Consider the following 21,144-nt stretch of genomic DNA (forward strand, 5'->3'; position numbering starts at 1 on the left):
TCTATTTCACTCCAAGTCAGAATAGCTATCATCAGGAATAAAAAATCTAAGCCAAGCAGAGTGGCTCAAACCTGTAATATTAGCTACTTGGGAGGTGGAGACCAGGAGGACTATAATTCTAGGCCAGCCCAGACACTACCTGAAAAATAACTAAAGCAAAACAAATGGCTGGTTGTATGGCTCAAGTGGTAAAGCACCTGCCTAGCAAGTATGAGGTCTAAGTCCAAACCCCAGTACCATTAAAACAAACAAACAAACAAATAAAGAAAAACAAATGCTGGCAAGAATACAGGGGAAAGGGACCCTTGTATACATCAGGTGGGAATGGAAGTTAGTCTAGTCACTGTAAATCAGTATGGAGGTTCCTCAAAACACTCAAAATGGAACTACTATAACACTTCTATGTATATGCCCAAAGATATCAACATCAGAGATATCTGCACACTCATGTTTATTAACATGGCACTTTGACAACAGCCAAATTATGGAATTAGACTAGGTGCTTGCTGACAGTTGAAAGGATAAAGAAAACATGGTACATATACACAACAGAGTATTGTTCAGCCATAGAGAACAAAATTATGTCATTTGCAGAAAACTGATTGAACTGTAGATCAGCATGTTAAGTCAAATAAGCCAGACTCAGAAAGATAAGTATCATATGTTGTGTCTCATAGGCACAGAATCCAGATTTTTAAAAAAAAGGACAAAGTAGAAAGGGAACTATTCTGGAACAGGAAGTGGACCAGAGGGAGAGGGGACAAGAGAGACTAAAAAAGGGAGATGAATCTGATCACAGTACATTAAGTAAATATATGGAACTTTCATAATGAAATCCATTATTTTGTACAACTAATATACGCTAATAAAAAACTTTTAAGTGGGCAAAAAATCTGAACAGCTGAGGAAAGAAAAGATTCAGGTGGCAAATAAGCATATGAGAAGATGTTCACCATCATACACCATCAGGAAGCTGAAAATTCAAACACAGATACCATTCTACGTAAGTAGCTTCCAGAGGGTCAGGATAGAGGAGGGAGGGACTTCTAAGTCCTAAAACTACTCTTTATTATAATGTAGGCTTATATTAGACATTTGTCAATCCTAATGTAAACTATGGATAATATAATAATGTGTCAATGTTAGCTTATCAGTAGTAATGAAGATATACTACCACTGCATAATGTTAATCACAAAGGAACCCTGGGGTGTGGGTATTGGTCATTCTGTACTTTACATTCATTTTTGCTCTATACCTAAAACTGCAAGCAAATCAAAGTCTACTTTTAAAAATTATGCAACTGATTTACTTCTCCCTAGAAGCCTACATGTTAAGTGAATGTATACACTGTCAAAAAGTAATCAAATTATTTAGATGAATTTTACAAGTGTCCTTATAAAGGCCAACTAAACTATGATCGCATATAAAATATGAGAAAACAAATTATATCAAAGCACAAAAGAGGAGAGAGAAAACTGATCTTATATAACTAAAAAAGGATTCTTATATATAGTTTTAAAATCCTACATAATACTGAAATGTAAAACCAAGAGAATATATTACTTGTAAATACATAAATGTACTGGTATCAATTATATGGTCAAGGTACATTACATATACTGCCTCTTTTTTTTTTTTTTAACTTCATTTAACTTTACCTCCCTAAGCATACAACAGATTCTGTGCTGGCTATATTTTGTATCATATTCAGTATTCCAGTCATCAACCTCCAAAAAAAGAATGAGTCTTTTAACCAAACTCATTGTGACTTAAAAAAACAAAAATAAATATTTGAATATCCTTCCTATACAGGTAAAATAAACAGAACCAGAAAAAATAATCTGTTCCATAAGTAAGGTTGTAAATAACCACCCATTAAAAAATACTGCTTCTTCCTGTATGATCCTTGTTTCTAATTTATTTCTATTAACTTCTCCCAACATAAGCTAGTTTCTAGAAACTACTCTTCACTGCCCAAATTATTTACTTCAATCTCTGTATTTCCACTGCATAAGAATATACTTCCTTGTAGCATTTTTCAGTGTTTTCATCATTCAGTTTAAAAAGGCACTCACAAAGAAAGAAAGAAGGAAACCACTTTTTTTCCACCAACTGTCAATGAGTATTATGAAGGCAGAATGTTAGTCATCTTTAGTGCTTTTCACCTACTAGTTCAAACAATTATCCAGTAAGTTTTGCTGAATGAATGTATAATATATCAAATTTAGAATAGGGATCTGTTTTTACTCTCATCAAATTGAACATTATCAACTCAATGCCCTTTAAAGAGTTCTGGTATCTTATCTTCCTTTTATATACCTGGTGATTCCAATATACGAAACTTCCTGCTTGTTTTCATTGTTAACCAGCGAAAGCCCAAGACTGTGGAGAGACAAGGTTATTTCATGCTCAGGCTGTTCCATTTCTTCTGCCTGCAGTGCTTTAGAAACCAAGGCGACATCATCTGTGAAAAGCAGAACTCTCTGGCGCCCATCAAGAAATGATACCCAGTGTATCTGGATATTTACATCATATGGAAACTGTCCACATTCATCCTGGGAGAAAGAAAGACTTTTCATTAAACCCACACATAGTTTCTATGACTTAGAGTTGAACTATAGAAACTAGGAAATATTGGAGAAGTTTAAAACAGCATGACTAATAAGCTGGAAAATTCTAACCATCGAATTGACATAAATAAAACCATAAATTGAATAAAACATTATCATTTGTTTTCAAATGACAACAAAGATTAAATAAGAGTCTTAATATTTTATACCTTAGGTTAAGTTACTAGCTAGCAAAGGGCACTGACCTGCATGCAACAAGAGCCCACTTTGGTGACACCAATGCCATGAGGTGATTATCTGCCTCCAAAGTGGAGAACAGGATGGTTCAGAAGTATATTAAAAAGTAACCACTGGCAAAAGTAACCTACCCTATTTTTATGCTTTAATAATTTATAACAGCAGATATTTATGTTAATCACATTGCCAAGTAGTCAAACAATGGCAATCAGTTTACACGAATTTGAACCTTCTTGGCTGAAGGCTTCATTTAGCACTTAAAAATCTGAGCCTTGATTTGGTTGGTGTTTCAGAGATTAAAATTATAAATTATTAATAAATTCCAATCCATTCTGGAATTAACATAAATGTAACCACAGTTCTTTCAACAGGCAGTAAAAGTTCTTAGAAAAAAAAGGAAAAAGCTTTGCTTTTGGTATTGTTCAAATTTATTATTACTTTTAAAGTGTATTTATATGGTCAAAGTAGCCTATCCAATTTTTTTCTACTCTAATATGTACTCAAGTTTTCAGAGATACCTTGTAAGAATTCCCCTTTTAAACTACAAAATGCGACATGTATCTTAGTTCAACTCAATCACTATTCTAGTATTTTCTGACTGCTTATTTTTATCTATTTGATCTGTTAAAATTAAACAAGGTATGTTAAAATATCCCCAGCCTTTTGTGTTTCAATTAACTTCCAGTTTTACATTTCGATACAATGTTATTCATTATATGAAAGTCTATGGCTATCACTTCTTTACTGTTATAATTTACTTAATGGCTGTACTTTGAATTATATAGCTGATCAGAAATTAAAATAACAACTCTACTTTTTTTTACTTCTGTTTGCCTATTATATCTTTACCAACTCTTCATGCTTAATATTTCCTTGTTAGTCAGGTTATATGACTAACTTGACTCTCCTGTAAGTAGCATACAGTCAGATAAGTATTTTTTTTTTAAGAGACAGGGTCTCACTATGTTGCCCAGTCTGACCTTGAACTCCTAAGCTCAAGCAATCTTCCTGCCTTTGTCTTCCAAGTAGCTGGGACCATAGGCACATGTCACCATGTGTGGCAATAGCATTAGATACTATTTTTTAACTTAATCTGAGTGTCTTTGACTATTAGTAGGAGAATTTAAGCCATTTCATTTACTTAGATAACTGATGGGAAGTACAGCCTAGTAGGAAAAGTCTATGGACTATGAAACTAGACACAGCTGGCTTTCATTCCCATCTAACAGTACTACATTCCTACCATTAAGAATTAGTGACAATATATGAAAAGCATCAATACATAATACCCATTCAACATCATCCCTCATGGATTACATATTTTCTTATATTTCCTTCTTTTGCTGTAAGAGTGAGTTTTTCTTCAGTTTTCTTGATTGTTTTGAAATTCCTTCCTCACTGATTTCAGTTCTACTGACAACTTTTTAAAAGACAATCTAATTAAAATTCAGGAAAAGCTGGGTACAGTGGCTCATGCCTGTAATTCTAGCTACTTGGGAAGCAGGAAATGGAGAGGATGATACTTCAAGGTCAGCCCATGCAAGAAGTTTGCAAGACCCCATCTCGACCAATGGCTTGGCATGGTAGCATATGCTCGTCATCGCAGCTGTGCAGTGAAACACAAATAGAAGGATCATGATCCAAGCTGGCCAGGGCATAAAAAGTGAGACCCTACCTCAAAAACAACCAATGAAAAAAAACTGCCAGAGTGGCTCAAGTGGTAATGCGTTGCACACACAACAACAACAACAACAAAGGATTAAGTGGCATGTATATACTATGTTCATAATATACTGTTCACCCACTCCCCTTTCATTTTACTTTGTTGTCTTCATCTTGTATTTCCCTTTTTTCTTCCTTTTCATGGTTATCACATCTAACTTTTTTTTTTTCATTTTTCTTTTATTATTCATATGTGCATACAAGGCTTGGTTCATTTCTCCCCCCTGCCCCCACCCCCTCCCTTACCACCCACTCCAACCCCTCCCTCTCCCCCCCCTCAATACCCAGCAGAAACTATTTTGCCCTTATTTCTAATTTTGTTGTAGAGAGAGTATAAGCAATAATAGGAAGGAACAAGGGTTTTTGCTGGTTGAGATAAGGATAGCTATACAGGGCATTGACTCACATTGATTTCCTGAGCGTGGGTGTTACCTTTTAGGTTAATTCTTTTTGATCTAACCTTTTCTCTAGTACTTGTTCCCCTTTTCCTATTGGCCTCAGTTGCTTTAAGGTATCTGCTTTAGTTTCTCTGCATTAAGGGCAACAAATGCTAGCTAGTTTTTTAGGTGTCTTACCTATCCTCACCCCTCCCTTGTGTGCTCTCGCTTTTATCATGTGCTCATAGTCCAATCCCCTTGTTGTATCACATCTAACTTAACTGAGGATGCCAGCATATATTTTAAAATTTTTGTTCTGGTAAAAAAATTTTTCAGAGGTCTATTTTCCCTCTGGATCTATAAGGTAATGCTACATTTTTCTTGCTTAGTATTTTTTTCATAAACTCAAAAATAAGAGTTTAAATGGGGAAAGATCTGAGAGGACCTACTGTTTGTTAACAATGTATGGATTCTTTTTAGACTCCTTTGTCATGTCCACCCAGGTCTGGGCAGAACCCTCTTTTCACATCAACTTACTGAGCAAGGAAATGGGTAATTTTCTTGCTTCTAGATCATTTTCACACCTGGAAGACTATCTGTTAACTGAGGTAGAGCCATCAACTTTTCCTACTGCCTGATTCTCTAAAATCAAACAGAAAAGAAAACATTAAAAACTAAAATCCTGTTATCAGGAATATGCCTGTTTACACTGACACTCTTCTGCAATAACAACACTGCTGCTTCCTCTCCAGTGTCCCTCTGCTACTTATTGGGAGTTGTGGCTGCCAAGTACTCTCAAATGCAAGGACAGAGGAACACTCCCACACAGTACAGGGAGTCCTGAGAAGAACTGAACATCTGAGTCCCACAGCAGAGAGGCAGGCACTGAAGACTCTCTCTTCTACTTGTAAACTTTAGAGTCTCTCTGATATAAAAATAAAACAGAAGCAAACCAATGGAGCTCTATCAAACAACTCAGGAACCCCCTGCCATAGGAAGTATCAGTCTCAATTTTTCAAAGATTAAATTCATCTTTCTCTTTTATAGGTATCTCAAAAAAATTTAGTCACTGTTGGCTAATTACCATTTTAAGGTAAAACTCAAGAAAGCTTTTTAAATAACTGGCATTTTGGGACAATGGAATATAACACTATATGAACTATTTCATCATGGAATATCTCCTTACAGAAACTGGATGAGTACTATTAGTGCAAGAGAAATTCCTATATCTAGAGGGAGGTAGGGAAGTGAATTCTTAGTCCTCGGTCTAAGAAATAGCATTAATTAATTTAGCTACCTAAATATTAAATAAATATTTCATAAAATTTCTTATACAGAGCCAGGTGCTGGTGGGTCATTCCTGTAATCCTAGTAGCTACTTAGGAGGCTGAGATCAGGAGGATTACAATTTGAGGCCAGCATAGACCAAAAAGTTTGTAAGACCTCCTCTCAACAGAAAAAAGCTGGTTATGGTGGTGTGCACTTGTCATTCCAGCAATGACAGGAAGCATAATATAGAAGGATTGCAATCCAGGCTGGCCCAGGCAAAAAATAAGACCCAATATCTAAAATAACCAAAGAAAAAGGGCTGGAGGCATAGCTCAAGCAGTATAGTACCTACCTCACAAGTGAGAAACCTTGAATTCAAACCCCAGTGACACCAAAAAAAAGATAAATTGAAAAGTGCTTTACTAGTCTTTACTTGGACAAGATAGAACAGCCTATTTTTTAAATTATAAACTATTTTTGATCCATCAGTGGTAAGATATCAGTACAAACTATTTGCATTCTAAAGTCTGACAGTAACTTATTCTGAAAATACTTCCAACTCACTTTTAGTTCAGTAAGCAAGATGACTTAGCAAGGCTAGACTGTCTATTTCCTTACCATTAGGCAACTCATGCAACACTTATCCATATCAACTGATACCTTTAACAGGTCATGTTCCCCAACATTTGCTGCATATCTCCAGGTCAGTTTCCTGGTACTGGTAGGATCTGCCCAGGCAAAGAGTCGAGCTTTTCTTGGTAGCAATTTCACTTCCTCCTGTGACCCACTGAAACACAACAACAAAGAAAGATTAGAACTCCTTGGCCTTGAGAATCCCAGACTTATAGTTTAGTAGGATGGGGACTGACACAGAAGTCCCATGAAATTGCCTAGTTAATAAAGCACAATGCTGCCTAAAAACAGGTACCATAATATGCCCAAAAAACTAATGGTTTTGAAGGTTGGGAGATAGAATATTGGGGCATGGTATTGCTTGTAAAGCTTCAGTAAGCTGAAATGACCCAAGCAAAAACATACTACTGGACTTCATTAAGGTAAATGAATTGGTAAATCAGTGTATACCTAAAGAAATAGCTTCAGTAGCAGAAGAAATTCACTCAGTGCTTAAGTTTCAACTTTTCAATAAAATGCAATACTTAAGGTATATTATGAGTCTTGCCCAAAAAAAAAAGCAGGAGGAGTCCATACCATTCCTAATCAAAGTGTGCTCTGTGGACCGGCAGTATTACCTGGACTTGCCGAAAATACAAAGTCCTGCACCCCATTCAAAATCTATTGAATCCTAACGAGATTCCCAGATTCTAAAATTGATCACTAAAGTTTGAGAAGTACTGGTCCATATAAGATAAAAAAAAATAATCCAACTAGGTCTCAATATTGGATCTGTACTCTTAAATCTCTCACTGGATTCATACCAAGAGAGTTAAGAACAGGGAAATAACTGAAGGAACTGATACATATATATAATGATTAGCGTTAGCTCTAATCATCATCCTATCATTAGGGCTAGCCTACAAATGATCTCAAAAAGGATTAGAATGAAATAAATATGGTGCTTAGTTTAATACAAAGCAAATGATTTCGACTCATTAAATTATGAACCACTCATAAGTACCAAAATGTCCCCTATCCTAATTAACCTATTCCTAGCCTTCCTAGCATCCCTATTAGGAGCACTAATTTATCAATCACACTTAATATCCCCACTCCTATGCTTAGAGCGTATAATATTATCAATTTTTACCACCTCAACCCTAATCACCCTGAACTTCAACATCACCCTATCATTTATGTTCCCCATCATCATCCTAGTCTTCGCAGCCTGCGAAGCCGCAGTAGGACTGGCCCTGCTAGTTACGATATCAAACTCATACGGAACGGACTATGTACAAAACCTAAACCTCTTACAATGCTAAAAATTATTATACCCACAATCATACTCATCCCTATAACATGATTCTCAAAGAACAACATAATCTGAATTAACTCCACTGCCTACAGTCTACTAATCAGTATACTATCCTTACTTACCCTAAACCAATAAAATGAAAACAGACTTAACTTCTCACTATTATTCTCCTCAGACTCCCTCTCCACCCCTCTCTTAATCCTAACAGCCTGATTACTACCACTAATAATTATAGCCAGTCAACAACACATGAACAAAGAACCAGTAGAACGAAAAAAAATGTGTATTACTATACTAGTACTACAAGTCCTATTAATTATAATATTTACATTAACAGAACTAATCTTATTTTACATCTTATTTGAAGCCACACTAATTCCTACACTAATTATTAACCAAACAGAACGACTTAACACAGGCCTATATTTCTTATTCTACACACTAATTGGATCCCTACCCCTTTTAGTTGCATTAATCTACCTACAAAACTCGCTAGGATCCCTAAACCTTCACATCCTAAACAACTACTCAGAGCAACTAAACCTATCATGATCAAATGACCTGCTCTGACTAGCATGTATAATAGCATTTATAGTTAAAATACCATTATATGGACTACACCTATGACTACCTAAAGCCCATGCTGAAGCACCTATTGCCGGCCCCATAGTACCAGCAGCTGTTCTTCTAAAACTAGGAGGATATGGTATAATACGAATCACCATCCTCTTATCACCCATCACAAACCACACAATATACCCATTTATACTACTCTCACTATGAGGCATAGTAATGACCAGCTCAATTTGTTTATGACAGACGGACCTAAAAATCTCTAATCGCATATTCATCAGTCAGCCACATAGCATTAGTAATCGTCGCCATCTTAATCCAATCCCTATGAAGCTTTATAGGAGCTACAGCACTAATAGTAGCCCATGGTCTAACCTCATCAGTCCTATTCTGCCTAGCAAACACAAACTACGAACGAGTACATAGCCGAACCATATTCCTAACTCGAGGCCTACAAACAATACTCCCACTAACAGCCCTATGATGACTTACAGCAAGCTTAACCAACCTCACACTACCCCCAACAATTAACCTAATGGGAGAACTAATAACCATCACCTCTTCATTTTCATGATCCAACTTCACCATCCTCCTTATAGGAACTAACACACTAATCACAGCCTTATATACCCTATATATACTAACCACAACTCAACGAGGCAAACCTACCTATCACATAAATAACATTCACCCATCATTCACACGAGAAAACTCCTTAGTCTTCCTCCACCTACTCCCCCTACTCCTACTATCTTTAAATCCAAAGATCATTCTCGGCACAATATTCTGTAAATATAGTTTAACAAAAATACTAGATTGTGAATCTGATTCTAGATTCACACATTATATATTTTAAGGACTTAAAACTATTTGTTATAATTAAATACAGGTATCCAAATAACAGCATGCACGAGGACAAGAATAACAAAAATTCCTATCACCCTGTTCTAAAAATTCAGTATCACCCTCTACCCACTGTGCTTTTATTAACCTTTGCTACCCCTAATCATAAACTAGATGTGAATTTGTAGAACAAGCTTCACTGAGGTTACCAGGATTAAAAAGAAGATAATGCTTAATCAAGTTTATGGTCTTTTGTTTGCTATTCTGAAATAAGTTGAAAAGCTCCAAAAGCCCAAAGACTTTTCTACAAGTTTATTGTTGAGTCACTAGGCAGTAAAACCTGATTTGCACTGACCTGAGGCTATTAATAGTCTCTGTTTGCTCCACTTGGTATGAACATCCATTAGTTTTGCTGCAGAAATATTAATGTGTATTAACAAAGTACTACTGCAAGACTAGCCCAGGGAATTAGTTATACGCAGAACATGCTCCACATTACCTTTCTAAAATCTAAAACCTAAAAACATTTGGTATGTGAAACCCACATGTTTTCCAGAAGGGACTGTGGACCAAGAAAAATAAATCAGAAAAACCTTTAGGTTCAGTGGCACATGCCTACAATCCCAGCTACTTGGGAGGTAGAGGCAGGAAAACAAAAAATTTGAGGTCAGCTGGGTTAAAGGTTACTGAGACTCTAGCTCAAAAACCAAAGAGTGAGGCCTTCAATTCAAGAGCAAGGAACTGGATTCATCCCAGTATCAATTTAAAAAAATAAAAAAATCAGAGTTTGCATTAACCCATTTTTTTCATACCTCTGTTTACATGTGAGAATGTCCCATGGTGTATGGTTTATTACCAGGGCAGGTGCAGATCCCTCATGGTAATCAGAAAAAGTTATGACAGTTGAGTGCTCGGCAGTGTTTACATCTACCAAGATACCTCCATTCTGTTGTAGAAAAAAAAGCATGTTAATCAGTTTGTAAATACAAAAGCTTTGTTTTCTAAAGTGCTTACAAAAAAGCAAACTGTCTCCAATTCCTTGCAAACATATGTATGTTGTTATATATTCATGCACCAATGTCTTCAAACAATCACCAGTAGGTTTCTATAGCATGGTTTAATAAACTATTTAAAATAAACTTAAAAGTCAAAGACATTGTATTTTAAAAGATAAAAACTTACCAGATCTTCTAAACTCAACAAAGTGCCATTGTCCTGTCGGTTATAAAAGAATGGTTTGGAAGATCTTTCACAGCCTACCACTCTCACACAAAGTTTCCCTGACAAATTTTCAGGCCAAAATGGAAGACACTAAAAATATAAAAGTTATTATTAGTCTTAAAACACTGTCAACTCTGTATCTCATCTTGATTAAATTATCATTGTATCTTTTAATGTTCATTCCATATCTCAGAGTAAAACTACTGACAAGCTGGGTGTGGTGGTACACATCTGTAATCTTAGCACTTGGATGTCAGTTTGAGGCCAGCCTGGGTTACATTTTTTAAAAACAAATTGATAATATAGTAACTACTTATGAAACCAAAGACACTTTATCAGAAGAATACAGATATACTAATGTATTATAATAGAATTACAATATGAGAAAATAAAGAACCTCTAGACTAAGAATGCTTTAAATATCTTGAATATTTAAAAACTATAATCTTAATAACATTTGCTTGTGTGCATATTCTATTTTACCTCATTAATGAATGAAGAGTTCTTTCACAATCTCTTATCCTAGATATGTCAGAGAGACAACTGAAGGCACAGGACTGATACCACAGACCTTGCCCCAAGTCCTGACATCGCCTTTCTGGGTGTCTGACCCTGATCAAACTATATTCTTTGAGTCTCAGTTTCTTTATCTATGAAGCTGGGGGGGTTCCGTTTCTAATACAAAATGTCCTGCTGTTATAGAATACTGGGTAAGTTCTATTTCTGAATAAAATGCTATTGTTGGCAAACCCACATCAAAGATGAAAAAAAAAGATAAATATTTATTTGTTACCAAAACAGAAATCACTCTAAATGCCTTGAAAAGACCATGCCCCTTAGAACTCTGTATAATTGGGATCTCTCCTTTCTTTTGAGCATTCTACTATTTTTAAAAATAAGATTAGAATCTTTTTTTTCTTTTTGAGCTGTCCTGAAGAATGGAAGAATGATTTCTAGCTATCATGAAGGTCAGCTGGTTTGGTTGCAAAACTCAAGTCAGGTGAAATTACTTATTCTTTTTCCTTTATTGTTGTGAAGGGTGGGAGTACGTTGTGGCATTTACACAGGTTCCTTCAATGTATCAAATATATCACACATGAAGTCACCTCCTCAACCATTCTCCTTCATTTCCCTCTCCCAATTTCTGGAGTAGTTCACAACAGGTATCATTTTTGCATTTGCAAACATGTGTACACATTTTATTGCACTGATTCACCTTCCTACCCACTTTCCATAACACCTCCCCCCAATCCACTGGCACCAGCCCTCCCTACTTGGCAGGGCTTGGTCCACCCTTTTGTTCTCCAATTTTGTAGGAGAAAAAAGAGAAAACAAAAAACATGACATTTTAGCATGAGATAGTTAGCCACACAGGGAGTTTCCCTGTGATATTTCCATGTATATATACATTAGAATCTCAACCGGTTTATCTCCTCTAATTTTCTTCATTCTACTTTAGTCCCTTTCTTATGGTAGTTTCAGTCAGTTTAAGATTTCTATATTCATTCTTGTATAGTAAGTATATCAACCCTATTCAAAGTTTTAGTTTTCCTACTCCTCTCATGCTGACCTCCCTTTAGTGTGACCAGTGTTTCATAATATTGCTACATTTGTGTTAGGTCTATAATCCACAAATGAGCGAGAACATGTGGCTTTTAGTCTTCTGAGCCTGGCTAACTTCACTTAAGGTGATGGTCTCCAGTTCCATCCATTTACCAACGAATGACAAATTTCATTCTTCTTCGTGGCTGAGAGTAAAATAAAATTCTTACACCTTGCCTCTTCCCTCATTCTCTCTTAATTTCTTCACCTCTCCAAATCTTAATGAACCTACACAGTTTAGTTCAAATCCAACCTTTCCTATGAAACTTGACCTTTTTGATCTTAATATCAGACCCCAAACTCTTTTTTTTTTTCATTTTTCTTTTATTATTCATATGTGCATACAAGGCTTGGTTTATTTCTCCCCCCTGCCCCCACCCCCTCCCTTACCACCCACTCCACCCCCTCCCACTCGCCCCCTCAATACCCAGCAGAAACTATTTTGCCCTTATCTCTAATTTTGTTGTAGAGAGAGTATAAGCAATAATAGGAAGGAACAAGGGGTTTTGCTGGTTGAGATAAGGATAGCTATACAGGGCATTGACTCACATTGATTTCCTGTGCGTGGGTGTTACCTTCTAGGTTAATTCTTTTTAATCTAACCTTTTCTCTAGTTCCTGGTCCCCTTTTCCTATTGGCCTCAGTTGCTTTAAGGTATCTGCTTTAGTTTCTCTGCATTAAGGGCAACAAATGCTAGCTAGTTTTTTAGGTGTCTTACCTATCCTCACCCCTCCCTTGTGTGCTCTCGCTTTTATCATGTGCTCATAGTCCAATCCCCTTGTTGTGTTTGCCCTTGATCTAATGTCCACATATGAGGGAGAACATACGATTTTTGGTCTTTTGAGCCAGGCTAACCTCACTCAGAATGATGTTCTCCAATTCCATCCATTTACCAGCAAATGATAACATTTCGTTCTTCTTCATGGCTGCATAGAATTCCATTGTGTATAGATACCACATTTTCTTAATCCATTCGTCAGTGCTGGGGCATCTTGGCTGTTTCCATAACTTGGCTATTGTGAATAGTGCCGCAATAAACATGGATGTGCAGGTGCCTCTGGAGTAACAGTCTTTTGGGTATATCCCCAAGAGTGGTATTGCTGGATCAAATGGTAGATCGATGTCCAGCTTTTTAAGTAGCCTCCAAATTTTTTTCCAGAGTGGTTGTACTAGTCTACATTCCCACCAACAGTGTAAGAGGGTTCCTTTTTGCCCGCATCCTCGCCAACACCTGTTGTTGTTGGTGTTGCTGATGATGGCTATTCTAACAGGGGTGAGGTGGAATCTTAGTGTGGTTTTAATTTGCATTTCCTTTATTGCTAGAGATGGTGAGCATTTTTTCATGTGTTTTCTGGCCATTTGAATTTCTTCTTTTGAGAAAGTTCTGTTTAGTTCACCTGCCCATTTCTTTATTGGTTCATTAGTTTTGGGAGAATTTAGTTTTTTAAGTTCCCTGTATATTCTGGTTATCAGTCCTTTGTCTGATGTATAGTTGGCAACTTATCTTTGACAAAGGAGCTAAAAATATACGATGGAGAAATAGCAGCCTCTTCAACAAAAACTGCTGGGAAAACTGGTTAGCAGTCTGCAAAAAACTGAAACTAGATCCATGTATATCACCCTATACCAAGATTAACTCAAAATGGATCAAGGATCTTAATATCAGACCCCAAACTCTTAAGTTGATACAAGAAAGAGTAGGAAATACTCTGGAGTTAGTAGGTATAGGTAAGAACTTTCTCAATGAAACCCCAGCAGCACAGCAACTAAGAGATAGCATAGATAAATGGGACCTCATAAAACTAAAAAGCTTCTGTTCATCAAAAGAAATGGTCTCTAAACTGAAGAGAACACCCACAGAGTGGGAGAAAATATTTGCCAACTATACATCAGACAAAGGACTGATAACAAGAATATACAGGGAACTTAAAAAACTAAATTCTCCCAAAACTAATGAACCAATAAAGAAATGGGCAAGTGAACTACAGAACTTTCTCAAAAGAAGAAATTCAAATGGCCAGAAAACACATGAAAAAATGCTCACCATCTCTAGCAATAAAGGAAATGCAAATTAAAACCACGCTAAGATTCCACCTCACCCCTGTTAGAATAGCCATCATCAGCAACACCAACAACAACAGGTGTTGGCGAGGATGCGGGGAAAAAGGAACCCTCTTACACTGTTGGTGGGAATGTAGACTAGTACAACCACTCTGGAAAAAAATTTGGAGGCTACTTAAAAAGCTGGACATCGATCTACCATTTGATCCAGCAATACCACTCTTGGGGATATACCCAAAAGACTGTTACTCCAGAGGCACCTGCACATCCATGTTTATTGCGGCACTATTCACAATAGCCAAGTTATGGAAACAGTCAAGATGCCCCAGCACTGACGAATGGATTAAGAAAATGTGGTATCTATACACAATGGAATTCTATGCAGCCATGAAGAAGAACGAAATGTTATCATTCGCTGGTAAATGGATGGAATTGGAGAACATCATTCTGAGTGAGGTTAGCCTGGCTCAAAAGACCAAAAATCGTATGTTCTCCCTCATATGTGGACATTAGATCAAGGGCAAACACAACAAGGGGATTGGACTATGAGCACATGATAAAAGCGAGAGCACACAAGGAAGGGGTGAGGATAGGTAAGACACCTAAAAAACTAGCTAGCATTTGTTGCCCTTAACGCAGAGAAACTAAAGCAGATACCTTAAAAGCAACTAAGGCCAACAGGAAAAGGGGAACAGGTACTAGAGAAAAGGTTAGATCAAGAAGAATTAACCTAGAAGGTAACACCCACGCATAGGAAATCAATGTGAGTCAATGCCCTGTATAGCTATCCTTATCTCAACCAGCAAAAACCCTTGTTCCTTCCTGTTATTGCTTATACTCTCTCTACAACAAAATTAGAAATAAGGGCAAAATAGTTTCTGCTGGGTATTGCGGGGGGGGGAGGGGGCAGAGTGGGTTGTACGGGAGGGGGTGGGGCAGGGGGGAGAAATGAACCAAGCCTTGTATGCACATATGAATAATAAAAGAAAAAAAAGAAACTTGACCTTTTTATGTAGACCACCAATGTCCACCAAATCCGCTATCATGGCCTTACCCAGGAAAAGTCTGAACCTCAATTTCCTTTTCTGAAAAGTAACAGAGTTGAATTCTAGCTAATTTTCAAGAGAATTTTCAGCTCACCTGTTCAGGAATTCTATAATAACCTGTAACTTATTATACTATCATTTTTTCCCCATGGGTTACTTTATAGGCATCTCAGGCCCTGCCAACAAGATTATAGTTTCTTGAGTATAGAAAAATTATCTAGACAATTCAGACAATACATAGTATATTATGTCTATGGACTTTTCATGGTACATATTCACACTTTAACTGGACAAAGACTGCTAGCCACGCAGACTGAGCTAGTGATAAAATCATTAATAATCTTTCTCTTTTTAAAGTTTTTCCAAGCTATTAACACAAAAGTATTAAGTATGACAGAGTGACAACAAATATGTTCATATTTACTTGCATAACTTAGAAATCCAGTATGTTAAAGGGAAATTTTACCTCTGAAGAAGCAACATAATTCCACTTGTTGGTTGGCATTGAGCCATCAGATGCAATCTCCCCAACTTCTAGTTCAAAAGATGACTTGTTGACAATGGTACAAAAGGGAGTCAGAGTGACTATTCGTGAGAGATTAAAACTGCTCATTTTGATGCTAACACCAACCTGTAGGAAAGAAGCAAGCTTATTTCCCATCACTTTAATCTCTATGATATATACATATACTCCCTCATTCACAGAGAGATCTTAAAATATATTAAAATAAGAATTGTTAAGTACAGTAACAAATACATGTTATATTCCACTACTGATTATCTTCTCACATAAAAGAAAATTTTTTGTTCCTTAGTTTGGCTCCATCAGAAACCAATTCAAGAATATCAATCAGTAATTTAATGACAACTTGCAATGGCAGATTCAATCTGGCAAGTACTTTTTGTTTTTTTTTTTTTAATATTCCAAACATAAATTGCTTTTTAATTAGTGGACAGACTCAAATTTTGAAGCAGTAAAATATGTCAGATGGCATCAGATTATTCAAATTTTCATACTAGTCAAAATTTAAGATTTAAGCAATGTTTGACCGGGTAGATACGGAATGAAGATTCTGGTATGTGTGAATATTTACGACGTTACTCTTTAGGTGGATTCAACTCATTGTTTAAATTTGGCAAACTCAAGTTTTGCTGGTTAGTAACAGTGGTCTTAGAAATCTGTAGGTAGCACTCCACATAATAATTTTATTTCAAATTTCTGTAAACTTTAAGAGTCAGACTGCTTACTGAATTGTAAAAAAAGGTGAATGGAGTTCAAATATAATTAAGCAAGGAGACTTACCAGATATTCCATATTGCTGGCAGGACACTTGACACAGCCATAACTTCCCACTGTATCCAATGAGAAACTACTGGACCAGGCACTAGTTGAAATTTTTAATTGTACCTATACCAGAGAACACATACTATCATATAAGAAACCTAAAAGATGATATTAACTTTATTTGATGGGAACTTGCTAGACTTGGAAATTTGTTTAGAATCATGAGACATAGAAAAATATAATCAATCCTATTGCAAATGAAAAACAGAACCACAGGAAACTCTAGGGGACAAAATAACAAAAATATAGCTCTGACCTTCCCATTCACCTGAGTAGAGTGCAGATGTATACCAGTGAGGCCTTGTGTTGTTTTTAGAAAGAACTGCAATGTAATTGCAAGGCAGTGTTACAGTTATGAAATGCAGCTGTATTTAGCAATACAGAGTTGCTCTCTTTAACATTATTCAGCAGGCACTAATTAAAGTGTCTTCTGAAAGGCAGAATGGATGATAGTAGGACAAAGTTCCTGTCTTCAGACTAAACTTCTTATTTAGTTCAACAAGAATTGAACTAAACAGAGAGAACAGGACCTACTATTACTAATTATGACACAAGCCAAAAAGAGGTACAAAATGAGAGGACACTGAGTTTACTTATGGCTCTGGGATTACGATAAAGTTTTTCAGAAGAGACATACATGTGTACCCATATAATTTCACCACTATTCACCTAATTAGATTATAGAAGACATGAGATAAGCAGAGGTGAGACACATAAACTGGGAATTACAATACCATATGTTAATCAACAATACAATAGTGGCTCTCAAAGTGGTATCCACACCACCAGTACAAGCATCACCAGATAACCTCTTAGGGATACTGATTCTCAGGTCCTATCCAGAACTACTAAATCAAACTCTGGGAGAGGACTCAGAAAACAGTTTTAAAAGCCCTTGATTCTAATGTACATTACTCTAGGAGAATATGAAAGATGTCTAGACTCATTTTAAATGATCAGAAAATCTTCACATAAATTAGGCCTGAGCAGAATGCAAAAGGATGAACATCCAATAACCAGGAAAGATGAGGGAAACAGGGAGTGGAGGAACTGGCAGACTGGACAGAGGATACAGCATATACAAAAACCTAGAGGTAAGAACTTGGGAAAGCATGCAGTGAGTGAGAAATACAGACATGAGTCTGAAGAGGAAAGAAGGGACCAATAAATGAAGGATGAGGCTTCTCTTCAAAGACTGGCTAAGTGCTTCATGCACAGCAAGGCTCAACTAATATAAGCCAAATAAGTGCTGCATATTCAGACAAGCCACAGGAGTTCAAGAGCCCTGGAGAAATGACAACTCAGTCCCAGGAAGCTGCTGCTGCTAGTTCCTAATATCCCATTTGATTTTGCATTCCTGAATGTCTCTTTGGACCTAACTCGTGCCAATGACACTTAGTAAATAGGTAAGCATGGGCTTAGATTCCAAAGTTTCTAAAATTAGAAATTTGCCTGTTTTACCTTGTTATATGAACAAACCATACCTTATTTTTACTAAAAATGTTCTTCTTCTTAAAAGAGAATAAAATGATATCCCTAAAATCAGCTGGATGTTTCACATGAGTTTCTTCTGAACGATACTGGAGAACCCGAGAAGTTTTGTTGATTAACCAGTAGGGACTAAAGACAGACAGCACCATTCGGCTGCCAATTCTCCTGACATGTATTGATAGGTCAACTGTCATCACTTCTGCTGAGTCAGAAGAAAAACACACAAGAAAAAATTCAGGAAGTGTATCACATATGCGGAAATGTCCATTCCAGTTCTTGCCCAGGTATTTCACCAGGACCAATTCCATGATTTCTCCACTGATTCGTGACTGCAGAACATCAGCAGCACTGCCTTCGGCTAGCTCATAAGTTTCAGCTGTTCCCTAAAAGCACACAAAAACCAAGTTTGTTTTTTCTTAATTTAACAATTTTTAAAAACAGGTGAAAAGAAAAATCTGTTTTTTGTGCTAACTAACCTACCAGAGTCTAACCAGCCAATTCTAGCCAGGTTTGGACTTAGGAGTAAACACTACACCAGCGCCACAGGCAGGATGTCTTTTGGCCATTTGGAGGACAACAGTCAGAAGTTATATCAAGAATCAAAGACTGGATTAAAGAGCCCCATCTGTTGTCCATTAGCGCTGTGTCACTAATGAGCCACTTAACCACCTGCACTTCCAGTTCATACTCTATTCACATACGGCTCATGGTTCTCACTGAGTGGATTAAAGAAAGGGATGTCAAGCTATTCTGACAAGCTATCGAAGAAAAGTAGAATTATTTTTTAAATGAGTAATAGGAAACATATAAATCAGGCTTCCTTACAGAAATCTTCTTTTATATAAATACTATTTAATTCATTTAATTAATTTTTGACTCCATGACCCAGTAATGGTTCATTGTCAAATAAAGAAGAGAAATAATTTAGATTCCAAACACTTTTAGGACTTATGTGTTTTAAAATAACTCACTACAAGAAAATGTTTCTTATTATTTCTTAAGACATATAATAATTATTTTTATATTCAATAGGACCTTTGACCAAATAATCATAATATTAATTTTAAAATAAAAACTGTAAGATGAAATACTTTCCTCCCTTTTAGACAATGGAATTTCTTAATTTATGGCAGACACAGCATGGAAAAGTGGTAGGAATCAAGGAGCCGAACTGCCTTGATTTAAATCTCAGCTGCACCACTGAGTAGCTGTGGGACCTGGAGCCAGTTACTTAATCCCTTTGGGACTCAGTTCCCTCATCAGTAAAATGGGTCCAAGAACAGTACCTACTGCAGAACCCTACTTTAAAGATAAACACGTTAATATACATACAGCACACAGTAGAGAGCCTGACATGCAATCAGTGCTATGCCAGCTCTAGCTTTGAGTAACACTATTCAAGCAGTGCAAGTATACTACATAAAACACTGACTTTTAACTAAAAACACCATCAAACAAAACTAAAAGTCACATTGTACAATAGTAAGAGTCAAACAAAATGCAGGAGACATACTTCAAGTAAGTATCTTAGAGAATATGGGAGAAGATTCCTCAAAGTGAGAGAAGGGTAAAGATGAATAATGTAGGCTGGATCCCAGTCTTCACCCCGGGCACTTATATAGCTTAACTCATCAGGCAGAGCAACCGTATTCACTATGAGTGGCAAGAAGTTGACTTCTGTGGAAGGACACTGCAATATTCCTCTCACTTCCCTGCTCCTGTGAAGTTCTTCTTTCCAGGAAATGTAAGTGGTGGACTGTTTGTACTGATGTTCTAGGATTCCAGCTGGCTGAACAAACAATTGACATCTGCAGAAAAAAGGAACCAGAATGGAGGGAAAGTTTAGACTAAGAACATAAGAAGAACTTCACTAAATATTCTTGATAACTACAAAGTAGGGCTACTCTTGCTATTTTTACAAAAGAGGAAACCATGGCCAAGAATGGTTAAAAACTTGCCCAAAGTCATAGCTAACTCACAGAGCAACTTGTTGGGGGAAAAAAGAAAAAAAAAAACTGCAAACAAAAACAATTAAAAATTTTTTTGCTGGGCACTGGTGGCTCATGCCTGTAATCCTAATTACTTAGGAGGAAGACATCAGGAAGGTCAATAGTTTGTGAGACCCTATCTCGAAAAAAACCCTTCATAAAAAAGGGCTAGTGGAGTGGGTCAGAGTGTAGGCCCTGAGTTCAAACCCTGGTACTGAAAAAAAAATTCATTTCAAATAACCACCTAATAAATATACATCTTTTATATCAAATATAAAAATTTTCAGCTGGCAAGTTCAAAGATAATATAAATGTATTTCTCTATAGGAAAATAAACTATAAATGTCCTAAAAGTGGCTTTTATAAATCATTAAATAAAAATATGAGGTTATTTTTCCAGAGTATAGACTCCCCAATTCATAAAACTAAAAATAATATACAAAAAAATAAATGAGTAAAAAATAATATACATTATGAATTTTTAACAATTTATTATAATCATCATATATTAATTGTACTAATTAATGGGACGCACTGTGATATTTCCATACATCCCTTTCCCCGCTTTCCCTGCCCCCGTACTCTTCCCAGTCCTTCTTAATCTGTTCTCCCTGTCCCCTACCCCATCTCTAGTGACCACTGTTCCCTTACATGGCTTAATAAATTCAAAGAAGGATCTACCTGTATGAATCTAAAGGGACATGGAACTCCTCTTCAGGTCTGGCTATTCCAATGCGCTCCAACAGCTTAACATTCTTAACAAACTTATAGATGATAAATGCAATAGAGAAATGGTTTTTAATCTGTTTGACAAAAAGACATACAAATGTTTTAAAAGGATATATAAGTTAAAAAGAAAATAGCTGCA

At 36.4% G+C, this 21,144-nt stretch overlaps 1 protein-coding gene and 1 pseudogene across 6 annotated transcripts in view; one reads left to right on the forward strand and one right to left on the reverse strand.

The window, feature by feature from the left end:
* The window catches only part of Vps13c (vacuolar protein sorting 13 homolog C), a 188,869-nt gene that overhangs the window by 37,063 nt on the left and 130,662 nt on the right, over positions 1 to 21,144 (reverse strand). For all 6 annotated transcript variants that reach the window (XM_074066103.1, XM_074066102.1, XM_074066101.1 and 3 more), the window contains 9 exons: positions 20,958 to 21,079; positions 19,802 to 20,096; positions 18,282 to 18,671; positions 16,756 to 16,860; positions 15,919 to 16,083; positions 10,705 to 10,833; positions 10,335 to 10,468; positions 6,837 to 6,963; positions 2,321 to 2,556 (listed from right to left, as the gene is read on the reverse strand). In XM_074066103.1, coding sequence (XP_073922204.1) covers positions 2,321 to 2,556; positions 6,837 to 6,963; positions 10,335 to 10,468; positions 10,705 to 10,833; positions 15,919 to 16,083; positions 16,756 to 16,860; positions 18,282 to 18,671; positions 19,802 to 20,096; positions 20,958 to 21,079 — 1,703 coding nt within the window. The remainder of the gene's footprint in view (positions 1 to 2,320; positions 2,557 to 6,836; positions 6,964 to 10,334; positions 10,469 to 10,704; positions 10,834 to 15,918; positions 16,084 to 16,755; positions 16,861 to 18,281; positions 18,672 to 19,801; positions 20,097 to 20,957; positions 21,080 to 21,144) is intronic.
* Positions 8,107 to 9,535, forward strand: LOC141416865 (NADH-ubiquinone oxidoreductase chain 4-like; annotated as a pseudogene).

Source organism: Castor canadensis, chromosome 2 (genome assembly GCF_047511655.1).
Source record: "Castor canadensis chromosome 2, mCasCan1.hap1v2, whole genome shotgun sequence".
Classification (NCBI taxonomy): Eukaryota; Metazoa; Chordata; class Mammalia; order Rodentia; family Castoridae; genus Castor; species Castor canadensis.